General features: G+C 36.6%; 3 protein-coding genes across 4 annotated transcripts in view; 2 read left to right on the forward strand and 1 right to left on the reverse strand.

Annotated features, from left to right (window-relative positions):
- The window catches only part of LOC126100130 (2-methoxy-6-polyprenyl-1,4-benzoquinol methylase, mitochondrial), a 165,819-nt gene extending 157,903 nt beyond the window's left edge, over nucleotides 1-7,916 (forward strand). The window contains exons 4-5 of the mRNA XM_049910664.1: nucleotides 6,835-6,946; nucleotides 7,168-7,916. Coding sequence (XP_049766621.1) covers nucleotides 6,835-6,946; nucleotides 7,168-7,269 — 214 coding nt within the window. The 3' untranslated portion in view covers nucleotides 7,270-7,916. The remainder of the gene's footprint in view (nucleotides 1-6,834; nucleotides 6,947-7,167) is intronic.
- On the reverse strand, nucleotides 7,332-12,840 carry LOC126100132 (dynein light chain 1, cytoplasmic). 2 transcript variants are annotated; one of them, XM_049910667.1, is made up of 3 exons: nucleotides 12,707-12,840; nucleotides 11,469-11,586; nucleotides 7,332-8,524 (listed from the first exon to the last, which is right to left on the reverse strand). In XM_049910667.1, the coding sequence occupies exons 2-3, from the start codon at nucleotides 11,574-11,576 to the stop codon at nucleotides 8,363-8,365; spliced, it is 270 nt and encodes an 89-aa protein (XP_049766624.1). In that variant the 5' UTR covers nucleotides 11,577-11,586; nucleotides 12,707-12,840; the 3' UTR covers nucleotides 7,332-8,362. The 2 variants fall into 2 exon arrangements, with proteins under 2 accessions (XP_049766624.1, XP_049766623.1); XM_049910666.1 differs by lacking the exon at nucleotides 12,707-12,840 and adding an exon at nucleotides 11,975-12,160.
- Nucleotides 12,841-12,942: 102 nt separating this feature from the next.
- The window catches only part of LOC126100131 (serine/arginine-rich splicing factor 1A), a 79,496-nt gene continuing 67,022 nt past the window's right edge, over nucleotides 12,943-25,416 (forward strand). Inside the window, exon 1 of the mRNA XM_049910665.1 lies at nucleotides 12,943-13,242. Coding sequence (XP_049766622.1) covers nucleotides 13,076-13,242 — 167 coding nt within the window. The 5' untranslated portion in view covers nucleotides 12,943-13,075. The remainder of the gene's footprint in view (nucleotides 13,243-25,416) is intronic.

The raw sequence follows: 25,416 nt of genomic DNA on the forward strand, positions 1-25,416 counted from the left end.
AATGAGAAAGCAGTTTTGTAGCCGAAAAAGACACAAAAATTAAACAGTTTGGAAAAAACTAATGTAATATTTTGCAGTGAAATGCACTGTTAAATAAAATTTCATATGAGGGAAAACACTAGAAATCCCCTTGCATTACTCAGTAGTACCTAATGGATTAAAAAGGGAAACAGTAGCCATATTCGACTACCAGGCATGACTGTTTGGTTACCCACCTGCATAAGATCTCCATCCTGCCATCTCCAGAATGTGATCTGTGTCACAAGATTGGTTCGACTGTGAAGAGAAAACATTTAAAAAATGTACAATATTGTTTGATTGTAATTAGACTTAACAGCACTGTAGTGGGAAGCAAGAAGGCAAATAATAACAGTTTTTGAAACTTTCTAAGTTCTTTACTTCACTACTACAGCCAACTTCCTGACATTTCATACAACCAACTGCACCCAAATAGTGAGCCACAGACTGAGCCGGCCGACTTGCTGCCTGCAAGGGGGTTCACAGCTGTAGTGGCTTCCTGCCTCCTACACGGCACAGGCAATGTGCTCCCATGCTAGTCGCTACAGAGTCAGAAAAAACTGATAGAACTAGTGTGTTAACATAATTTTGTGTATGAAAGGAATCAATATGATTATGCGAAGACACCAAGACTCAATATGGCAAAGCTGAGCTAAAGGAACTCTAATGGTATGTAATCCAAATATGTTTTGTTTGTAGCAATTGTTTTTCTTTACTACTTGCAACTAGTGATAAATAAAATTAACACAGTACTGGACTTCCTTGACACTTGTAGCCAGACACAACAAGGACATTGAAGCTGTTTCTTTACAGTGAAGGAGTATATATTAGCTCTATGTTTCATGTGTTTCAAAATTGGATTCTAGGCATGTCTTGCAGTTCTTCAGTGTCCAATCAGTCTTCCAGTCATTACAGATAACTGTGTGGAGTAAAAAGGCAGTTTGTAGCACATTGTCTGCAGAGTATTTTACTTTAAACAGGTTTCCAGAGTGATGGCCCTATTACCTAGAAGCACACTTGACCACTTCTTTTGCTCTCAACAGTTTTTAAGTGATTACTTCGTGGCAACTCTCTTCAGAAAGTAGCAGTTATGGGGAACATCATATTAAATTTTCCCTCGGAAATGCTTCATTTCCCCACTACACTGAACAGTATTGTTCCCCCTTGACAATTTCTTTGATCGGATATGGGTAATTCAGTTGCTCCACTCCTCAAATTTGTATTTAACAAACTGTCACTAAATTAAGCTTACATTGATTGTAGTAAATCTATAGTTTGCACCCACTGTTGCAATAAATGCAGTTAAAAACTTTTTTGTTATTAAAATAATTTAAGATTTAGCCATTTTGACTAGTGTGTTTTACCATTTGTTGACTGGTATGGAAACACACACCTATCGTGCTGTACTATGCAGCATTGCATCCCAGTATATGTTTAGCCTTACTGCCATTCAAACTTGTCATGATATTCAGTCATTTCTTTGTCACTTTCAGAGGCAGTGAATCATGCTGGTTCTCTGATTTGCACCTTGTTACACCCATCTTCAGTTTCTTGTTTCATATTTGTTCTAATTATCATCACTGTGGAGTCTGCAACTTTGGTATGTGTTATTATTAGATAAAGTAGTGTCTATGTAATTTATGCTGGCTTAATTTGTGACTTGCAGTAAGTCTACCATTGTCAACTTTAATTCTGGGAATGACTGCCAGTAAACACAGCACATTAACACTTTCGCTGCGGCATCGGTGCAGGCGCACAACTCTCCTGTGCGACCTGGCAACAGGCGAGTGCGTGCCGGTAACACTCTGAAACGGCAGGTACTGTCATGAAACAGATTCGAAAGCTGTGCATCCACACTATCGTCACTCTGCAGCCTCTAAATGATGATCTCCATGCTATGCCTCATCCTCACTACACAGAAAATCACTGTTGTCTAGTACACTAAGTAACTGTTCCTCTGTCAATTTAACACTTTTCCTGCTCCTTTTCACATTCGAAGGTCCAGGTGTCTGTTCATTAGTCTCCATTACGAACAATGTATGTTCTGTAACTGACCACACAAAGGTGTACACGCTTTTATGCTAGCTTAGACACTGCAACTAGACTGAGTAATCCGACTGTGAGCGCGGATGCTTATAAGCGTCAGCCGCACTGGCTCGTGACGCTTATAAGCGTCAGCCGCAGCGAAAGTGTTAATATACAGTACCAAAAAGACTCAGTCTTCTATTTATACATTGCTCTGGTGCAGGATTAAAAACATAACCCCTACTCTAAGGACCATTGTGCAAAGGCACCAATTATCCATTGCTTCCTACAGCAATTTGTAACTTCGAAAGAAACTTTGTATGAAACCAACAACAAATATATAAGATGTGGCAGAGTGGCATATTACTGCAAAGTGTGAATATTTACCTTGGTTATTATTATATAAACTTTACCATACCTTTACATAACCTCCATCATTCAGTACCACTCATTTTAATTTATTCTGGTTTCTGCATTAAATTTGACAACTTTTAACAAATAACAGATCAAACAGTCCTGCAGCATCCACTGTTAAGGTTTATACAATAACCTCAGAGCTGCTGTAACAGCAGCTATTTTATGATGTAAGCCATGTGAAGAAAACTGGATTTCCTAAACAAAATAGCCCATTTTGCCTTTAAATGAACATTTGTTATGTTTATGCCTCAGCACCTGCCCCATTTACAGTTTGTTGTATTGGCTGCATACGTAATCACACTCATGAGTTGAAGGTACACTTAATTTGTTTGGTACAAACACATAAGGAGCTCTTGCCTGGAGGGTCATGGGCAATGACATGAATGTGTTAACTAATGAACTACAATAGGGCATCAGGCAGATCCCTGAAAAGATGGCATGTGTTTTTGTTTATTATAAAACACTTAAAGGTCTGTCAAGTGATATGTTTGCTGCTACTGCTAACTCTTGTGTCAACATGAGCCTTCAACCTAATGCTGTCGCCACTTACAAATTTATCATAATTAACAAGACAGTGCTGCAAATTCTTAAGAGTGAGTGCACCTCAGATGTGTTATTCAGTCCAGTTATCCAGATGTGAAGACGTGTTTGTAGAAACAACAAAGTCTCTAGGCACAGTTTTCTTGTGCCAAGTCATCTGTGACATTCATTGTTCGAAATGGCTGCTAATCAGCTGACAGCAGGACCTACTGCCAGTCAGTTAATGTTTGTATTAGAAAAGTTACTTTGGGTTGGCTGATAAAGATTCTGAGTTGAACAGCTGGACTCTTGAGAATGCAGTAACTTATCATTCATAGTAGTATGGGAGCAGAGCTTTCAAACATGTTTCATGATGGTGCACAGCTGGAAATGAGGAACTCTTACTGGCAGAAATTACAAAGTCAGGTGACACTTAGTAGCATGATGAACCACTGGATATGTAGTATTATCCCTTGCAAAACGAAAATGTTTACTTATTCATCTTATTAGCAATATGCCAATGGATTTCTTTAGTCTACTACTTACCTATGATATACTCCATTGTATAACTGATGAAACGAATGACAATGTTGTGAATATATTTCTGAGTGTTCATACAAAAATGGGCCTACAATTTGTAGATGAAAATATATTAGTATAGATAAAATATTTGTCTTTTTGGGAATTTCATTACAAATGGATAATGTGAAATCTGTCCGATTACTGGAAAGAAGCTCCTCCTCTGTGCCAAAATAGTGGAACAGTAACGAGTATGAGCACAAACAGACATGATTTTTTTGCTAAAAAGCACACCCACAAAAGCAGATGATTGACTATACAAAACATGACAAACTAAATTATTTTAACAACAAAATGTGATGTGTGTTAAGGGGCCCACACACACTATAAATTTATTGTGCAATGATAATGACCACCTGAGAGAAGTATTGAAGGTTTGTGCAATACATCAGAGACTACAGCAGAGCTTTCACACATTGACTGCTCCTCGGCCACCAGCGGCACAGCAGAGCCGCCTGCTGCGGCCACATGGCTGTCATTGTAGTAAAGAAGTTGACATTTGTCCAATGTACTGTATTGTGTAAGGGTGATAGTGGCTATCAACAGCAGTTCCTCCCAAGATTTAGTGATCTGCAGACATGCGAACAACTGATAAAGCAATGACAAAGTGTTTAAATGCAAGGAAATAGCACTGCAACTGCTTATTTGTTCGCATCAGGAGCTTCAATTATTTAGTACTGAAACTCCTAACAGCACTACCTATCTATTCTCTACAATAATATACCTTTTTCAGTTATAAAGATATTTCAGCATTGTGGAAAGTGAAATCCGACTAGTGTATGAAGGTCACCAATCTGTTGAAACATTCATTGTGCATCCATAAAAAAATATCAATAGTCACCTGGTACTGCAGCAAGTTCTCTTAACATGTTAGTATGGCCATGAGTAGAATGCCACCAAGCTGCCCCCACTGCTGCTTCCTCTTTGTAATGCAGCGACTGGAATGACAATACGTGCAAGTTCAGTGCAAGCTTGTTCACTGCGAAGGTAAGAGTTCCTACTGATACATCCTGGCTAGACATTGCACAATAATATTGTGCTAATTTTGGCCTCGTACTTTTGCACAGTATTATTGTGCAAAGAATATTTAGCAACTGAGGGCATCTTTACCCACGAAGAGGCTTATCTTTAGGTGAATCAATGATACTCAGGAGAGGAAGATTGTCCTGTAGACTATTATACCAAGCAAAAGGCACTAAAATGTACTTGCTGAACAACACAGATGGCTTTAAAAATAAGTGTATTATGCACACAGGTCTGCTTCACAACAAATCTTATGCTGAAACGGTTGTTTTATATTTGTTGATGGAGAAGATGCATGTTGGCCATCGCATTCGTGTGATCAATTACAATCAGAAGAGGGGGGGGGGGGGGGGGGGGGGGAGGAGAAAGACCCGCCATGAAGGAATTGTTAGAATGGGACGGAAATCAGTAGATGTGACGTACATTTACTGACAAACAAATGTTACAATTTCAGAAAATTTGCACCTCTTATTCAAGAGAAAGGCAAGTCAATAATGTGTTGGTCCATCTCTGGCCCAAATGCAAGCAGTTATCCAGGTTGGTGTTGATTAATGTCGTTAGATGTCCTCCTGAGAGACATCTTGTCAAATTGGTGTGTTAGATCATTAAAATCGTGAGCTGGATGGAGGGCCCTTCCCATAATGCTTGAAATGTTCTCAATTACGATGAGATGTTGTGACCTTGCTGGCCAAGGAAGGGCTTGGCAAGCATGAAGACAAGGCACAGAAACTCTTGCTGTGCACAGAAGGGCATTATCTAGCTGAAATGTAAGCCCAGGATGGCTTGCACCATGATGGCAACAAAACTAGGCGTATAGTCTATGTACTGCCGTGCTGGAAGGGTGTGCAGATGACAACCAAAGCGGTCATGTTATGAAATGAGATGACTCCCAGACCATCACTCCTGGCTGTCAGGTTTGGATCCCACCACACACTTCTGGCAACATTTTTGCAGCTGATCACAGCCTGGAATCTCATTGACTGGACTAGAACTGTCTTCAGTGATGGGACCCACCTCAAACAGAGTTCTTTCTCTTGAATAAATCAGCCAATCTGAAATTATAATGTGTGTGTCTACATGTACGTCACATCTAAAGATTTCCAGCACATTCGAATAACCCTTTCATTGTGCACTGGTTTTTTCTTTTAAGGAGTATTACAGTAGCTTTGCATCAGGTAACACCTTTTTCAATCTGAAGACACGCTACACTGGTGCAATAGGGTTAACAAGGAGTAACAGCACCATGGAAACTGTATATGCAAAACTGAATTACAAACATACTGCTTGATGTTAGCAAAATTATGATCAGAAAATGGGATAAATGAGAGATTAGTTATATGGTGACGAATCCACATCAGCAAACAGCTACCAATTTTTACATGCGGGATACATAGGCAAGACCAGATGTATTATTTATATGAACGAAACAACATACGCTGGCCTAAAAAAAAGAGCAGCCTTGCTGATTGACATGCTACTTTTCAATTGACAGTACCTAACAACACAAAGCAAAATGACGCTTTAAGAAAACCGAATAAAATAGAGGGACTGATTCTTCCAATGGAAGTTCCATGAGAAATTAGGAAGACCACTTAATGTGTATTTTATTGCTTAGCAGTGGGAACCAACTGAACAGAAAAAGCAAGACACGAAGTGTAACAGTTGCATGGACCATGCCAAGTACACTGACACAAAGAACGAGTACAGAGACAGCTCAATCAATCCTGAATTCTGTACAAACTACTGTGTGATTAAACAAGGCTAGTGAGGATTTTGTTTTGTAACATATATTATTAATATTTCCATAAAGATTCCTATTCACCCTGTTAGTAACACCTGTCCTTTTCCCCCCTTTCCTTCACCAAAGATGTCCATTTGCGTGTTGTCTGAATCTTACTTTCTTTGCATTCACAATCAGTGGTGATATCGAGATTGTCCGCAGTGATGCTTATGACAAGTGCAACTGATGCTTATGTGGTTAATTGTCAGTAACACACCTACAAAACACAGACTTCATGATTCTGCTCAAGTGTTATTTCAGCTTGTAGCACACACATGCTTACAAGTTTTCACGTCATAGGTTGATGGCTCATACTTAAAACTCAGTGCACATTAACATTTTCTGTCAAGCATTGGAATCACTACGTTTTCCGTAGCATCTTTATCAAAGACAGGTTTAATGTAGATTCCTGTTTACAAATACTTTGAGGATGTGCACCTGAAAAATCAATGATATTAAATTTTCTCTTTCAGGGCATATGACCAGTACTCTTTCCAAGTAATACCAGTAATGGGGCAACTCATAGCTGGCCAATGGAAACCATATCAATACCTTGTTGAAAGCATCCGGCAGTTCCCCTCTCAGGTAAGCTCAACAGAAATGCAAAACAATACCAATTACACAATATACATATAGTGTGTTGTGTGTACAAGTTTATTGTGTACTTTTTATCATTTGTATAAGTAGTTTTCAAAAGTCTTTGAACCAGATGTGGAAATTTGTGAAGACTTAAATTTAAGATGTACACATCTGTTTTATTACATACAGTATCTTATGATTTTTTTTTTTTTCTGTCTTCTGCACAGGATGCGTTCAAGACCATTATTGAAAACGCTGGCTTCTCTTGTGTTACATACGAGAATTTGACTTTTGGGGTGGTCGCAATACATTCTGGATTCAAAACCTAAATGTGTAATTAAAAGAAAGTAATAAAGGTATAAAAGGTTGTTTGAAAATGACTTTTTGAAACTTGTGATAAGTAATTTAATGTAATTTGCATCTATATCTTTTATAATACACATTATAGATGTGGCCATTACTCCACAATTTAGGAGTCACTTTAGAGAGCACCAAACTTTTAACCTAAACACTCAACCAGAGTAAAGAATACAGTTCCACTCAGTATCATGTATTTTACTGTGGAAACAAATGAGTGCTATTAAATGACTTATGTTGTGCGGTGAATTTACAAGCACTCTCAACAAACTTCCAATAAAAATTGATCAGCTTTCCAAATAGTACACCTTTTCTATAAGAAATGCACAAGCATTGCCAGAACAAATCATTTTTAATGATATTAGTCATTTAATAATTTTTTTTAGCAACTGGCTACATCAGAAATGATTATAAGAACAGCTGCACATGCCTCTTATGTAATCTAAATAAACAATTGCATCAGAGCTGCCAAATAAAAAGGAAAGTATGGCTAATGGAACTCTATAACATATACACAGATCATTCAACTTCTTACATGACTATGTAGGAAAGTCATAAGAAGAAACAGTACAATACTGGGACGAATATGTAAACTATGAAACAAAACAAAAAATATGAATGTATACTTCAAAAGGATTATCACTTAAGAATTAATAATGAACACAATCATGGAACAAAGCTGCAACCATCTTGCACAGCTTTAGTTTGAACTCTCATGGAAACAAAGCATTCAAAAAACAAAACATTTATTTTCTTCTATTGTGTAGTCAACCCCCATCTCAAACTGCAGTGTCACAAATTTATATAAGAAAGTGAGCAAAACACCAATACTGTAATAATTTTGACATTTTAGAATTATTTTTTGTTTTCCTTTAAATCCAATAGTAATACTGTCAATGTAATTCAATACAAATTCTTGCCTTGGAAACAAGTCATGGAATATAACAAAACCAACAATTCTACGTACAGGTAGCAAAGTATGAATAGTTACAAATTTTTGAACAGTATGAATGCATTTCTCCCAGTGGAAATGTGGTTTGCAAATATAGGACGGACTGCTGCCAATTACCCGCTCTTGAACAGCAGTATCGCTACCTGTCCTAAATAAAAGTAGATAAAGTGTCGTGTCTCGTGGGTCACATAACTTCCAAAGTTGCGGCCCACAATGCAGTGCCACGTTGGGTTGTACTTCTTATCAAATTCTTTCTTAATATAAGCTGCTATGTCCTGGACACACAAAAAGTAAAAAAAGAAAATTAGTATATGACTTATTCGCAGCTGATCACACACGCGCGCACGCATGCACACACAAACAAAACTATAAATCAAAATATAATCCAGAATTGTTACATTGAACTTTATGTTGTCTGAACCAGAACCAAGTGACTACATACAGACTTTTCTGCTGTACTCTGGACAAAAAGGAGAGTAAATATCTAAGAACTTTCTTCTATTCTGAAATAAGGAAAACCAATGATTGTAAGGGGAGGGCCACACCATAAGCAATCAAACTTTTCAGCTTGTCACAGATGGCACTACTGTCAAGTGCTGATTTTGACTGTCAGCTTCAACACCATACTTGTTACCAATGAACATACAATTTGTTACACGGTTTTTTTATCTGCACAGTACATTTAGTATCCGACTGCTGAACAAAATGTTCAGATATCTGCAAGACTACTTCACGTGTACTCAGAGGGGATAATCTGAAATCTAATGCTTTACTGCCCACTGCTTTGTTACTGACCCTAGTTTACTAAAACATACCGAAAATTTCTTTTCTTTGTTGTTGGTTAAAAAAAAAAAAAAAAAAAAAAAAAAAAAAAAAAAAAAAAAAAAAAAAAAAAAAACAAACCTAACTTCATTGTACCTACCTACAGTTCAACATCTCCTTTCCGAGGTAAGTAGCAATTTATCCTTTCCCCAAAATTACTGTAATTCCATCCCAGGCTATACATTGTTTCAAAAAATGTAAAAACGTAAAGTAGGAATGGTTTCCTATACATTACAATTGTTTAAAGGCACCCAGATGCTGTTGCTACACTCTTAGTAACTTACAAACACTTAAGCCAGCAACATAACAATCTCTGAGAACTATAAGCACTGAGCACAAAGTGCATACAGAACAGAGCCAGCCATGAACAACACATTTGGTAGTGTACTAACTCATATCCATCTCATCACAATTTTTGCCAATGACAATTGGCTACCATGAAGTTGAGCCTAAGATGGAGGAAACTTTGTAAAACTAGCTCAGATACTGAGAATGGGAGGAATGATCATTGACTTTCTTATGATGATCAACATGGCACACCAAATTTGAAAGTTAACCTGAGGTATGGGGTGTTTGTTGGTGGTGGGTGGAGTTCAACAAGTAACATTTGAACTGTTACCTACAACAATTTAACTGTTACCTACAACAATTTTAAACCTGTTATTCACTCTCTATTTACTTTAAAAAAAATTAAAATTTGAAAACATACTCTCCATTTAATGCAAAATAAACACTACATTTCTGGCACAACACCCAACTTTTCCATCACTATTCACAACAGAACATGGATAGTCACAAAATATTTTGGTTATAATACTACACATTCATGTGTTCATGATATTGTACAATTGTAAGCAACTTTATTGTAATCAAAGCAAATTCTGCAACATACATCCATTCGCAAGATTATTTTATATGAATGCAATCTGTTAGTGCATTTATTCATTCCCAGGGATCCTTTCAGAATGGTGTACTTTGTACACTGTGTACTTTCATAATACAATGAAAACAAATATAAACAGAATATATGTTTTCTGAGAGTAAGATTTGTATTTGTTGACTTTGCTAATTCACAACCAAATTGTCACAACCCAACCTAATCTCTATCTCATGCTATGCTACAAGATTTCAAGGTGTGTGTGTGTGTGTGTGTGTGTGTGTGTGTGTGTTCCCTTATCTCCAAACAAAATAATGCTTTGGTGACTGAATCTATATTAGCTGTTCCAATATCTGCTTCACATATACTACATTTCATCATGGCAATATGCAAATTCTGTTTTGTAACTGATTCAGATAAATTTAACTTGTGGCAACCTGTCAAAGTGGAAATATTGGATCGATATATATTAAGGGGCAACATAAATGCTCATCTTTTTATTACATAATAGAAAAACTGTTGCAAGAATTTGGGTGCTATACATGTACATACATTTTGCATCACCTAAGGAGGATGTACTTTAGGGTCTAACTTACTGCCACCAAGTTCATTGAAGATTGGGCACATCTTCAAGATGAGAAGGATATTGGCTGTTTTTAAAAGAACTTGCATGGTATTTGCAATAAGTGGCCTGGTGAAGCTTTAGATAATACTGGAATAGAAATTGAATGTAAATTCAATGACTCTACCAATGCACCACCCCATCTTGCCCAGCAATTCCTTAGTAAACTCTGAAATATGCTGGGTCAAATGAAACATTACCAACATTACATAAAATTATTGCTTTGGAAGAATAGTTTATGCCCTCACTATGCATTCAGGTAACATTCTCAAAATTTCATTGATGGAATTTCAGAGCTAGAAGCAAACTTTATGTCATTACATCAAATGTAAAATCTTAAGTTTTACAGAATATACATGAACACGATTAACAGCTTCCACCAACAAATCCAAAAACTTATTAAATCCTTGCATCAATATGCAAGTATGGTGGTGCAGTGGCCAGATACTTTACTCCTTATCAGACAATGACAACACACACCCCCAACTGGTCTATACACATTTTGGTTTCCACTACTTCTCTAACAAAACATACTAGTTCTTTGAAAAGGGATTGGCCAATCTCTAAGATTTTGCCATTCCTCATCCCACAAATTACAGATAGTTGTTTCTAAACAGGGATGCTACTTTTAAATTACGGACTATAAACATATATGTGTAAATGCAGGTGTTTCACAGGCATTGTCCAAGTGGTTTGCTGATTTTTTTTTTTCTCTGAGCCGATAACCAAGTCAACAATTAATTACGTGGGGGCACATTAATATGGGTTCGTAAACACAGTTCTGCTTTACTCTTTATTTACCTTTGGCATAAACTTCGTGATTTTTAAAATTACCTCATACATGAGCGCTTAACTGAATGAGGTCAGAAGTAAAAACCAAACGCTTCAAACAACTTACCTTTTCAATGTTATATTTTTCTAATGCTTGTGTTGCACAATCTACTGCATCCTGCTGCATCTCCTCAGACATATCAGCATTTTTTATCACTGCTTTTCGGTCAGACATCGTTCTGGGCCTATAATTAAAACAGGAAAATTAAAATACCGACAACACACCATTAATGCAGACAACATACTATTAATGCGAGTTCATGCACAATTTATTTGTCATAAGTAACACATGCAGGAAGCAACAAGTTAACCTTATTCATACTACAATTTAAAAAACTCACACCTGTCAAAAGTGACTAGACATCTACTTTCATTTTACGGATGCAGTGTCTAAACCTGGATTCCTAAGTAGAGCAACATAATATAACGACAGAACGTGAAAATTTAGCTTTGTATTAGGATGCTGAAACTAAAACAAACAATAGGGGTGATGACAATGATGACGCTAGTCTGCCGGTTACAAACCGACGATACAATCCAATATTTTAAATATAATAGAGAAAATTGTCTTACCTTAAATTATCCTGTCCTCAATACACACGACGCAAATTTTAATTTATAATGGTAACTACGCTCCCCCTTCAAAATACCTTAAAGACTAAGCAACATTGACTTCCCTACAATTGCGGGCAAATCCTCTTCATTGAAAACTGAATTCCTGCAACCCTATTGGCTGAAGCTTAGAGTCTTCTACCAGGGTCTTCTATCAGACCAGCATGCATTGCGAATCTGCGCTCTTCGTCGTCTGTCTCTTGCTTTCTCACTTACATGCATTCTTGCGTCGACACCGATAGTGTTTTGGAACCATGCAAATCAATATTCGATGACGACATGGTTAAATTTTTAACAAACAAAAGGAAAAATGATGGCAAAGATATGACTAACTTCAAAATTACTGATGCACTAATGCTTTTACATGCCATATTCTATTGGAACCGAACGTGCACTAAATTTTACTCTATTAGAATTTCATTACTGTACCAATTTATGTTCAATTTAATGGAGTCAGAAAATGTTGCTTTTACGGTACTGCTCATGGGCTGTTTCTAGAATCATAAAAAAGGTATTTCCGTCAAGTAGATCACAATGAGTACACGGAAGTCAAATTTTGCAAACATTTAGAAACAAGCAACACATTCTTGAGTAAAGAACAGATACAGGAATTGCTGTAATAAGCGAAAACCATAAAACAAGTACACATACTAGTACTACTAAACTTTGTGGGAAAATGAAAAGATTACTCACAGTTGCACTAGAGCTCGGTTATAAATCAGCCGTACGGTGATGTATTCTGTAAGCGAATTTCGATTTAGGGTTGGTTCTTACAATATTCTCAAATTTTGACTGGGCTAACAAGCGAACTTGTATTCGCGGGAACTTCGTTGCGTTTGACACAACGTCAACAGTCTTTTCTTTATCGATCTTTCGCCTAGTGATCGTTGGACTAAATGAATGTATTTTCATTTTGCAACAGTTGGCAACAAGCCGTTGTAACAATCAATTTGGCGCCGGAGAACTTGGCCGCCATTTAACGCCATTTTAGTGTTTTGGTCGCGTGGATTTTAGATTGTGTTATTAATATTCACAGTGGAGGGAGATACAGAGAAATCTGATATGTCTTACGGTAGAAATGAATGTCGAATTTATGTGGGTAATCTTCCACCGGACATCCGTACTAAAGATATTCAGGATTTGTTTTATAAATTCGGGAAGGTAACTTTCGTGGACTTGAAGAATAGAAGAGGACCGCCGTTCGCGTTTGTGGAATTCGAAGATCCTAGGTAATGTAAACAATGGAATTGTTTTGACCTTTGTGCTACAGTTGTATGTATGGTGGTGCGTATTTATTTTTCTCATAATATATTATGTAATTCTGTGAATGGTTGCCGGTTAGTAGTTCCTTTTCAAACTGCAATGTGGAAGGGAAGTTTTTTGGTGTTTAGCGGTTGGGTTCGAAGAAGTAAATGGTGTAGTGTACAGATACCTATAGAAGACTTGACCATTATCTGATATACGTATTCCGAATCTATCTTGTAGCTTTAGGTTTTATGGCGAAAAAATACGTTTCAATATGGGGCGACGGTAAATAGTAGAATAAGCTACGGGCCAGACTTATGACCACTTATCCTTTATTTGGCACTCTAGCCAATGTGGCCAGCTTTTGCCAACTTGTAGCCAGACTATAATCTAGCAAACTGACTTAGACGCCCGGCTACACTACAGATCAGTCTGTCGCCGCAGCCGAGATTTCAAAGGTGGTCCAACATCATTGACCATGTGCAGTTAGCTTAGTATATACTGTCGCGAAATTGCAAAGTAATGAAAGAATGAGATTTCCTTCATATTTTACCTGCAATGGTAAATAGCAAAAGAATTAGAATTGTGCATCACATGTACCAATTCCTTGACGTGAGAAGGCTTGAAATAACTAGGCAGTAGTTTCATAAAGTTTATTTATTCATTCTTTTGTTCATTAATTCTTAAAACTATTCAGCAGAACAGTAGGGCGATTTCATCCCAAATCATACACTGCATGTCAGTTAATCATGAGTTTCACAGGGGAAAATGTATTCGACTTCTGTATGATACGTTTTAAGTAATAAGAATTTTCATGTTATTTAAAATTGTGGTCAGCCGTAGCCAAACTTCATCATTTTCAAAGAAATAATCTGCATTGGCTGCAGAATACTTTTATTAAAAGTCACGACCGGTTTCACGACAGTAGAGTAGTCATCCTGAGGTGATTCTTTACGGCGATGATCTATTAATAAGAATCTTTATGAGCTGAGGATGCGTCTCATAGTAACGTGAAAGAGGTCGCGACTATTAATAAAAGTATTCTACAGCTAGTGCGAATTATTTCTTTCAAAATAAGAATTTGCAAGCTCTCTTGACTTTTCAAGTGTGCTAGAGGCGTGTAAAATATGTTTTGTGTAGGCCTTAATTAACTAGTAAACCAAAAGTGCTGGAGAGAGGGTAGACTCTTTGATTTAAAGCTCCCTCTGCGTATGTACAAGCTCTGGTGTCACGTACTTATGGGCTTTCTTTTAACTGCGAAATTGAAGAAGAAAATCAAAAATTTTAGAATGTTTATAATGTAATTTTTATTCAATTTGGAAAGCCACAGATTGCGGGATTGTGGACGTTCCTGTTATATTACCGCATACAGCTGAACTATTAAGAATGTTAGCTCTATGTTCTGCAATGTAGGAAAAGATAGATTGCTACACAAAGCTTTTGGCCACAGCCTTTATCAGCATAAGAGAAACATACACCTCGTGCACATAAGACCACTAGCTCTCTCAGATGGGCTGGAATACTGGGCATGTGGCCAAAAGCTGTATGAATGTGTCTTTTTAGTAATGCCTGTCTGCAACTTAACGTGTCTTCTTTACAGTAAGTAGCAACCTAGCTTTTCCTACATTATTGATGTTCCTACCTGGAGTTGCTAATGTTTCATATGCTGTGGCTATCTCTTACATAAATATTTTAGTAAATAGTTAAAAAAGTCATGTTTGTATGAGTTTACTCAAAAGTCTCAATCACAAAATTTGAGGCTTACAGAGTGTATTATTTGGTTACAGTTAGTAGTTGGAACAATTGCACTGAGGAATGATTTTTCTGTGTAAATTGTTAGTTTTTCAAAATTCTTTTGCTTTTAACGTTCCATCTCTTAACATAAAATACACATGTGGCAGTGCTGCTTTCACCTCTTCTGTTATAAGTGTGTCTGAACTTGCATGTGAAACATCCTGCATAAGAGCTTCATGTGTGGTTAGAACTTTTTGTGGGATATATATTGTCAGTGAGGGAATACAATAGGGAAAGGATCGTTGGCATTCATTGGCTGGGAATGAGATGGATGTATTTTGGGAACACACACATGAAGATGGTGTTTATAAAAAAAAGTTTGAAAGCTGTTTACAGTTGGAAATCTGGCTGAGTTACTGCAGAAATATCTTGGTTCTCAAGAAACTTTATCAACACATCCATTCTGCAGGAATCACTATACTGTTGTGTGTATGACAATAAGTGGTGGGCAAGACAAACAGCTAGTCTCTTTCAGGAACTTAGGTCTGCTTTACAGACCTCATGGTTCGGCAGATGCTTTCAAATGGCAGTCGTCAATTTTTCAGTGTGCACTTTGCATTTCTTAAATGTGCTGCTCTTGTTGGATTATCCTTGTCCACATGCAAATTCAGCCTCGTGACACAGGTTCAGTGAGGAGCAGCTGGGAAAAAGTCAAATCTTTTCAGCTGTGTGGTACTGATTGCAGCAGTCTCTTTCTCTTCCTGTAGATTTTTTGTTGAAATGTACACTCGAAAGGTAAAAAGATTGTGGACAACTAGTTCATTGTCTAGTAAGTTTTCAGATTCTTTGCCGTGTTTTTCACATGTGGAATCTTTATAGGGAAGTCCAATTCAAAGAATGTCATAAATCAGTAAAATCAAGAGAGAAGAGAGAAAAATCTGAAAAATAACAGAGTAAAATGCATAAAGCTCACATGACTTTTTTATTTCTAATATTAAAAAAAATTGCTTTCCCACTCACTTGTAATACTGTAAAATATAGTTATTTTGACTCGCAAATACTGATTGTGCACTATATTTACTGAGCAAATATTAAAATATTTTGTCATATCCTTTGACTTTTGAGTGCAACTTAAAAATTTATCACAGAGTGCACAGAAAAAAATTGCGTACTATGACTGTACCTTCCACAAGTAGAATGTTCAAATAATATCCCATGCAATTTTTAGAATATTGACTGTGGGAATTTTAGAGCAAATATTTTATAATGAATAAAAAATTTGAATTTCTTTCATTATTAGCAAGGGGTTTCGTTGTTCAAGTAGTTACGGCATAGATCTCATTGTGGACAGTAGAGTTTTCACGTTGTCATTTCTGAAGACATTAAACAGCCTATGACCATTCATCTTTTCAAAACACGTAGTTGGTGCTTGCAATAAGTTAAAAATGTTCATATTTCACGATTTCCAAATTATAGAAGCAATGCAAGCTGAGAAGTGCTTGTGTGTCCAGAATGAAATTTTCACTCTGCAGTAGAGTGTGTGCTAAAATGAAACTTCCTGGCAGATTAAAATTATGTACTGGACGGAGCCTCAAACTCCATACTATTGCCTTTTGTGGGCGAGTGTTGGCCTCAATGAGCAATCAAAGCAGAACTTACAATCTGTCCTCACAGCTTTACTGCCACCAGTACCTCAGGTCCTACCTTCCAAACTTGACAGGTCCTCACCTGCAGGACGGATTGTCAGTCGTTGGTAGAGCACTTGCCTGCAAAAGGCAAAGGTCCCGAGTTGGAGAATCTGTCCGGCATACAGTTTTAATCTGCCAGGAAGTTGCAGATATGTTAATCATGTCTGATAGTAGCCTATTGTGAACAGAGAGATTTTCACAAATACCCTCGTTTAGATAGGTCTGTAACATCATAACAAAACAACAGAGAATGAAAATATTTGTCATTTTGATAAATGACATTTGAAAGTTTAACATACATTCTTTTCAGTAAAGGTAGAAATTTTGACACATACACTCTTCATGTATTTGATATGATATAATATAAGAAGTCCCAAACAAGCCTTCAGTTCATGACTTGTAATATGAGTGAAAGTCTCATATATGACTGGTGATACGCATATCGTTTCTCTGTTGGTTTCATTCAAAATCATTAACAACGTCTCTTCAGTTATGAAAAGTGAAAATGGTATTTTTGTTTCGTCAATCCGTTGAAGAGCAAACCGCGTAGGTTCTGGAGCAGGATGAAGATTGTTTGCAGCCCTAAAATTAAAAAAGTAAAATAAAGGAAAATAAACTAAACTATAATTAAATATTATACAATAAAGTAAATTACAAAGACATACAATAAAACCTAAACCTGACAACGAGTAAAAAGTAAAGATATACGCCATGAAACCCCAAGGAATGATAGACGTTTTCACCTTTCTAGACAATTGGCAACTGCACCCAATCAATCATCTATGGCTGGACCGAGTTTTGAACCTGGGAGCTCAACCATGACAGCCCTGTGCACTAGTAACTAGACCGTGATATGACGTAATAATATATCCCCATAAAATAGTTATATTTATTCTGCTCACCTTGCTTTTGACTCTGCTGGAGGATTTGTAGATCATTATGTGAAATGTATACATCTCCAACTACATTAGTTTCTGTAGAAGATACTCCCCCTCATCTCCTTGCATCACATCACTCTTCTCACTTGAATCAGCAAGAAAATCAGGATCATTGACAGGATCCTCTTATCATTTCATCATGTGACTCATTCAAAAGCCTTTCTAACTGATCATCACTTAGAAAATTGATGCACAAAATCATATTAATGATGTAGTTGTTATACTTGTACCTATTGTTACAACAATGTGAAATGCCTCCGAAACATTGTAGACAATAACAACATTAATTTCAAATAAAATTTCGTTAACCCTTCAGTGGGTATGCCTTTCATACTTCCATGAAAGGGTGTGTTGCGGCTTTTACACAGCAGTTAGTATTACATTTGTAACCTAAGGAAAAATAATCTTTATATAATTGCCAGTTAAATTGTATTGGAGAAAACACAACATTACATGGCTCTATAAAAAATAAACACTTCTTTATTACCTTCATGGTTCTTTTAATTATATCATTTAATTGCACTGATCCACATGAAAAGAAAGTAACAATGGAGCACATTATGAATTGTAGCATTCATAAATTCCCACTCCTGTTTATGATTGAGAATAAATTAGTCAACTTCCATCTGCAGCTCACTTTCACATGGCACAGATTTTATACCTATGACACTATGCATACATTTTTCTTGCATTTCATATGTGCTACTTTGGTTCTGTTGTTCTTATGCCTGCCACATACATAACAAATTCCAGGTTTTGTTGGCTCCTTGGTCTTCTCTTCTTCATGCCTTTACTGTCATGAAGGTATGAATATCCTTGGGAAGCGTGTCAAGTAATGTACGTTGATTCAGATATTCTTTCATCAGGCCCACAGTAAGATGTTTCAAATAAATTTCGTCTTCTTTCTTTGTTATCAGGATTGCTGAATTTGAAAACAATGTTTGCATTTATCCCAGCAATATCTAGATGTCTGTAGGAAAGTGCAAGTGGCCATCGTCACGTTATTCTGGAAGTACTGTAGTATGAGCACATGTGATCTACAGTTTCTGCTCCTTTGGTAGCAGTGTAGTCCAAATTCACTCTCAATTTTTTAGTCTCTTGATCTATTTCATTTGTGCTGTGCATTGTCAATAAAAAAATCACAGCTTTGTTCTTTTTAGGAACATTCGAGATCATACAAAAATCACCTTGAATACCGAAGAGACATGGCTGGATTTCTCAGGTTTTATTTGTTTGGAATTCTTGAGGTATTTCCTTCTTATTTTTTTCTATAGTTCCCAAGAAAGTCAAACCTTTGCCCAGTAGATTTGCAGCCAGATAGCAACTGTAGCAATTGTCAGTCATAAGATTTCTGTTTGTTTTCTCAGTTGGTGTCACTAATCTTTGCACAACTTCATCAGGCTTGTTAGACTTCAGATAGGGTCTTGGCATCTGCTTGCCACAGTAAATTTCAAAGTTCATGGTTTAAAATGTTGTTGCAGCATACAAGGCATAAATCTTGATCCCATATTTTGCAGGCTTATTAGGGATATACTGTACAAATCCGCAGCATCCTCTGAAAGGATGCACACATCTTGTCAATAGTGACAAACTCGCTGACATTGTAGTTATCAAGGCAGTTGTTGACAAACTTTTGATGGAAGTCCCGAATAGGTGCTAGTTTGTCATTCTTTCATTCCAGGTATCCAGGTCATCAAACCTGAGCTCGAAGCAGAAAGCTAAAGAGCTTATAGCTGAAGAGAGCTCGTAAAATAATCATTGCTGTACCATCTGCATCCCACAGTTCACAGCAATTTGTGTGTCCTCCTTTCTTTATACCTGTTGGATATAATGCACCTAAAAGAGCCTTTCTCTCTGGTTTTGTGACGTGTCTGCAGTCTCGTTCTCTTGAATCTTGAACTTCAGCTCTTTTACTATTATCGATTTATCTGTTTGAATTTTCCACAATGTTGTCACTCATCCCATCGGTAATAAACAGGTAAAATGCATCAATTTCTTTTTCTGTAATTTCAGCACTTGCTTTTGGACCTTTTAGGATGTTCTTGGCTTTGGTTTTAGGAGGAGGAGGAAGCGGTTCACTCATCCAAATAGTTTCTTTATCTTTTCCTATGTAATTATCTGTTTGTTGTCTCCCCTCTTCAATCAGGTGGTCATCTGTTTCCTCTGTTGATTGTTCGGAGTCACTGCTGTGGTTTTCTTCTTCTATAACTTCCTCTTCTGACTCGGATTCACGTTTTTCTGACAATTCTTGTAATTCTTCTTCTGACAACTCTCACAATACTTTCTCAGTCTTCAGGACGTACAATTAGATTGTGCCTGTCAAATGCCTTCTTTTTCTCCATTTCCACGCTTTTATGAGCTAATGAAACACGTTTTTATAAAAGTAATGTATTCTAGCAAATCAATATCCAAGGTTGTAAAAAGTAATAAAAATTGCATATGGGAACTTTGATTAAATTTGAATATTTACTTTATACTAATATAAAAGCAAGATTGCCTTGAGGCAAAAGAAAAACGCAAGTATAGATAATACTTACATTACAAGGCGCATAGTGGCAAATGTGCCACAAACACAACACTCACGTTTCAAACAACAATAGTGACCAAACTGCTGAAAGGATGAATCGTGCAAATGTAGTAAGTGGAGACACCTGTTAAGAATAACAAATACGTATTTGGACGTGGACGCAACGTAACGCTATTTGTGATACTAACAGAAAACTAAGTCTTGCGGCTAACTGCCGCATGGGCGCCCGCACAAAATCATATTAGTGATGTAGTTGTTACCTATTCTTACAATAATGTGAAATGCCTGTGAACCATTGTAGACAACAACAACATTAATTTAAAAAAAGTTTGTTGGAATTCAAATGACGGTTTCTGATTGGGTCTAAAAGACCTATACACGGTGTGTCAAAGCATGTCTCCCAAATTGTTTTACATTTTGATATAAAGATTCAGGACAACATAAATTATTACATGTCTGAAGATTTATCTAAGGTCCAGTTAAGAGTATAAATATTAATCATGGTTTTATGTTAATTTTAGTAAACAAACTGGGTCATCTAAACCCATTCCCAATAGAAAGGTTAAGATGTATCTGCAGAAGGCACTGGACCAGTGGCGTAGAAAGTGCTTGGGCAGGGGGGTTGAAATAGGGCACCAGTGTCTGTATATGTTTTTCTATGGTTACGATCAGGTTGTTGCAGCAAACGATGAAGAGGATGTATTTGATATGTGTAGGAAGTTGTTGCAAGAATACAGAAACTGGGGTTTGAAAATTAATTTTGAGAAAATCGAATATGTGTAGTGGAGAAGAGGGAAGTAATCTGGACATGCAGACACCTTATTAAAGTGTGCAGTGTGTTTAAGTACCTGGGTAGCATCCTGTTGTGTTTGAAGATGTGACAGAGATGTCCAACAACAGATAAGGCAGGGAAGTGTGGTTATCCAAAAAGTAAACCCTGTATTTTGATCATCAAAAACAAATGTAAAGGTTAAAATTCATTTATACAAATCCATTGTTGTTGAACTGATAACAAACTATGGGAATGAGTGCTGAAATCTCACAGAAAGAAATTTTATTAATTTTTTATTTATTTAGGTTTTTTTGCATGGCGACATCAATATGATGGCTTTTACAAAGGTCAAGTACAGTTACAAACATAAAATACATTTATATCTTAACCTTACAGGTAGTAATTAAGGAATAAATTGATGCTTGTCAAAATACCTTACATCTTACACTTATTAATACAGCCAATTATTTTTTATATGTTGTTTTACAGCTCTTAAACTTAACCATTTAAAATTCATTGAGGGAATAGACTCTTAGTTTTGATTTGAATTGTTTTTTATTGCTGTTTTTCGCGGACTCTGGCAGTTTATTATACCATATGAGTCCGTTAGTATATGGGCTCTGGTCAGTCATTTTTAATCTTATTCTTTGTGGGTAGTAATTCTCTTTGGACCTGGTGTTGTGGTCATGTATATCACTACATCTAGTTACTTCAGTTTTCTGTGAGACAAAAAAAGTAATTAATTTATAAAGATACAAAGAGTATATGGTGAAGTACTTGTGTTGTCTGAAAACATAATGGCAAGAGTCTTTACAGCCTAGTCCATGTATAATCCTTAACCCTCTTTTTGTAGCAATATTACTCTGTTAAGCTGAATGTCTGCAGCACAACCCCGTATTTCTATACAGTAGCTAAGATGGGGATAGATTGCCCCATAATACACAGTTTTAAGCGTGTGGGTGGACACCATTTTGGACAGTTGGCTAAGAAGATACAGCCCATTGCTGACTTTTTTACATACAGCATTAATGTGGCTAATCCACTGGAGGCTTGAGTCCAGATGGGCCCCTGGAAATTAACACTCATTTGCTTCCTCTGCCACTATGCCACATATGCCAGTTGTAAATATTACCATCTTTATAGATAGATACTTAGAACTTCAGAAATTGACCACGTGAGAAGAGCCTGTAGGATTCCCTAACTTGACCACGTATGAAATAAGGAAATAAGAGAGAGGACAGTCTCATCATAGTATTACAGATAAAGCGGAAGAAAGACAGGTAGTTTGGTTTGTGCTTATGGATGAAGACAGATGGTCCAAGAGAGTATTTTATAGCAACATTCTGGAAGGAGAACAACACGGAAAGTGTGGCTAAGTGGTATGCTAGAACTGATGGAGAGAAGAGGATGAGGAAGAATGGCGAGTTGAGGCATTTAACGGCAGAGATGTGGGATGTGGTCACAGCTTTAGGATGACTGCAAAAAGAAGAAGAAATATCTTAACAGGTGAAAAGGATGAGAATGCTAATAATTCTGAACATGGATGGGGAACAAACAAGTCAGAATGTGAAAGATTTACTCTGATTCTGGAATGATCCTTATCTGGCAGTGATATTGCTGACTAGTACACAACACGCCACAGGCTCATTTAATGGCACTGGAAGGGGGGGGGGGGAGAGAAGAGAGGTTTGTATATTCACATGATTGGTGTTGTTTGGCCTTCATTGATGGTAGGAAGCACGACAGTGGCTGGATTTGCAGCAGCTCTAAGGTTGGTGGTGTGTGAGAGGATATCATAATTACGTGTGTTTAGTGTGAATAACTACAGTAAGAATTGTTCAGTCTGGTGAAGTAAATGTTGCAAAGTAACAAGCTGCTTAATTAAAAAATATTCTTAGTTGGGAAAAGAATGGTACAGTGATTTGGTGTGTCAAACTTCAGCAAAGAAGAATGAAGTGAAGATAATATGAGGCAGAAAATAGCAATCAGCAGTACACTTTCAGGACAGTAGGGTTTCATTTTTAAGGAAGTGGAGATAACATGTAGGTCAACTTCAGCTTCATGTTTAGTGTTGTTCAGAATAGGGGAAACAATGACACTGAAACTGGCATAGCTTCCCATGGCAAGATGAACTGTTTCACTAGAGTTACACAGCACCAGTTTGTGACATTAAGACACCACATAAAAATATAATACAAGTTGGATTGTAGTCATTGTTAGGCTCTGTCAATCCAGACCCATAAGAAATAGGACATTTGTTTTTAAACACTGAGATTTTGGATGAGGGTGCGGTACCTATCAGCTCAGAACTGTGTCGTAAGGAATAAATTAGTCCTCCTTCATCCAGTTATAAAGATAGAGACAAAATTTAAATTGAGGCTTTGATTAGTTTGGTGGTTCTGTATTCCATTTTCAGTTTTGGACGTGAAAAATTTGAATAACTTTCTGCAAATGACTGTACTGGAAGTCCCATTTTTCGTGCAGCCACGTCTCTAAAACAGTGTGAAGTTTTGGTGGCTCTCAGGTTTGATGATGCATCTACTCACAAACAAGGGAAAAATGATCCTGCAGCAGCTGTGTCCAACATTTTCAACATCTTTATTTCTAATTGTCAAAGGTATACTCCATTGGAACTTACGCTTGTGTTGATGGGAGCCTAATCCCATTTAGAGGCAGGTACTGATTCAGAAGATTTAGGCCCAGTTAACCTGCTAAAAATGGTATAAAGGTTGTGTATCTCACAGATGGACAATCATCACATTTATATAATGCTTATGTTTGTGGTGAAAGGTAGTGATAGAACAACACTATCAGAAGAAGAGAAAAAGTTCCAAAAGCCAACTCAGTCTGTGATTTGTCTTTCCAAATGTGTATACGGAACAAACAGGAATATCACAGTATACATCGGTTTTCCTCCATTGAATTGTGTGAGGAGCTGCTGAAAAACAGTTGACGTATGTTGGAGCTCTAAAATCCAACAAAAGATAAGTTCAAAAAGGGTTTCTTCCCAACCACAAACAAGAAGTGGGCCCCAGTATTTTTAGTTTCAGTGAAGATCTTACACTATTGTCTTTTACTAAAAAAATCTATGGCAATTATAATGCTTTCTTCAATGCAGCACTGTGTGTATACCAATGAAAAAGAAACAAACAAGACATTATTAATTTCTATAATGCCATGAAATGTGGCATAGATCCTTTAGACACAAAGTGCCTCTGACAAGATTTGCATTTCTAATATGCAAGACACACAAATGCTAATGTTATGTATTTACAAAAGTGTGTACTGTCAAGATTTTTCATGAAGAGCTTAGTAATGAGTGTAGTCAGAAGACATATACGGGTAAGGCCCAAGATCTTCAACTTTGGATGAACTTAGGAAAACTATTTCAAATATTTTGGGTGGGAAGTAATGAGATGGTGATCCAACAAAAAGAGAAAGAAGTGATAAGTTAGAAAAGAGAAAAAAAAAAGCCGTTGTTACTGTCCCTACACACTAAACAGAATTGTGGTGTACAAGTGTGTGAAATGTAATAAACTCAGTTGCTTACAGTGTTCTATGAAAACGTTTGAAATACACGCAGAAAGTTTAACTTTTCCTACTTCGATATGTATCAATATATATGAGAAACTATGTCTATTATACGAACTAATTCATTGGAAACACTTTTGAACTTCAAAAAAATTATCAAGTTTATAAACTTTTCGTAAAGAAAAGATACATAATTTTTGCGTATTGTAAAGAAAATTATCAATTAAACACAATAAAAATATTAGTACAAAAATTCATCATGCTTTTAAACTGTTATTTATTTATTTGAGCTCATTTTTTGCTCAAAGTAATGGTTAATCAAAATATTATAGTTTTCACGTGGCTATATTAAACCCTCACAGATAGCAAATACAAAGGTTCAGTAAAGAATAGCCAATTCTTTTGAAGTTTTAAAGCATGTTACACATGCAGTGATTTTTCTGAATGGTTATATTTCTCATTTTCTGAACAGCTATATTTCTGAAGAAATGATTTGTCACCATTAGTATCACATTGTAGTAAAAACAGGTGCAGTTTACACGTTGTTTTTCCTAACGGCTGCTTCCAAATATTTTGTATCATTTCATTTGGGCATTGGTTCGCGTAACTGCAAACGTAAGGATCCCTTCCTACTTATTGTGTGGAAAAGATTTGTGTCTTTCTTACCCTGTCTACTTACAGAAAGTTCCAAGTTTTAACTCATTAATTTTAGAAAGAACAACTTTTAGGCCATACTGGACGTATGAGTAAAAAGTTTATTTTCTGTCAGGCTTACATACTGTATAATTTCAGTTAGAAATTATTTTTTGTCATCATCTGCCATCTTCAGGTCATAAGGAGGATGTACACATTGTTACTGGATACTAGCGAGGAGCGTCTAGGTATCAAAACATCTTACTTACAACATGCTGCCATAAATATTGTGCAAATCGCTGTAAGTATAGTTTGATTGAAGCATCCTGAAAGAG

This window comes from Schistocerca cancellata, chromosome 9 (assembly GCF_023864275.1).
Source record: "Schistocerca cancellata isolate TAMUIC-IGC-003103 chromosome 9, iqSchCanc2.1, whole genome shotgun sequence".
Taxonomy (NCBI): Eukaryota; Metazoa; Arthropoda; class Insecta; order Orthoptera; family Acrididae; genus Schistocerca; species Schistocerca cancellata.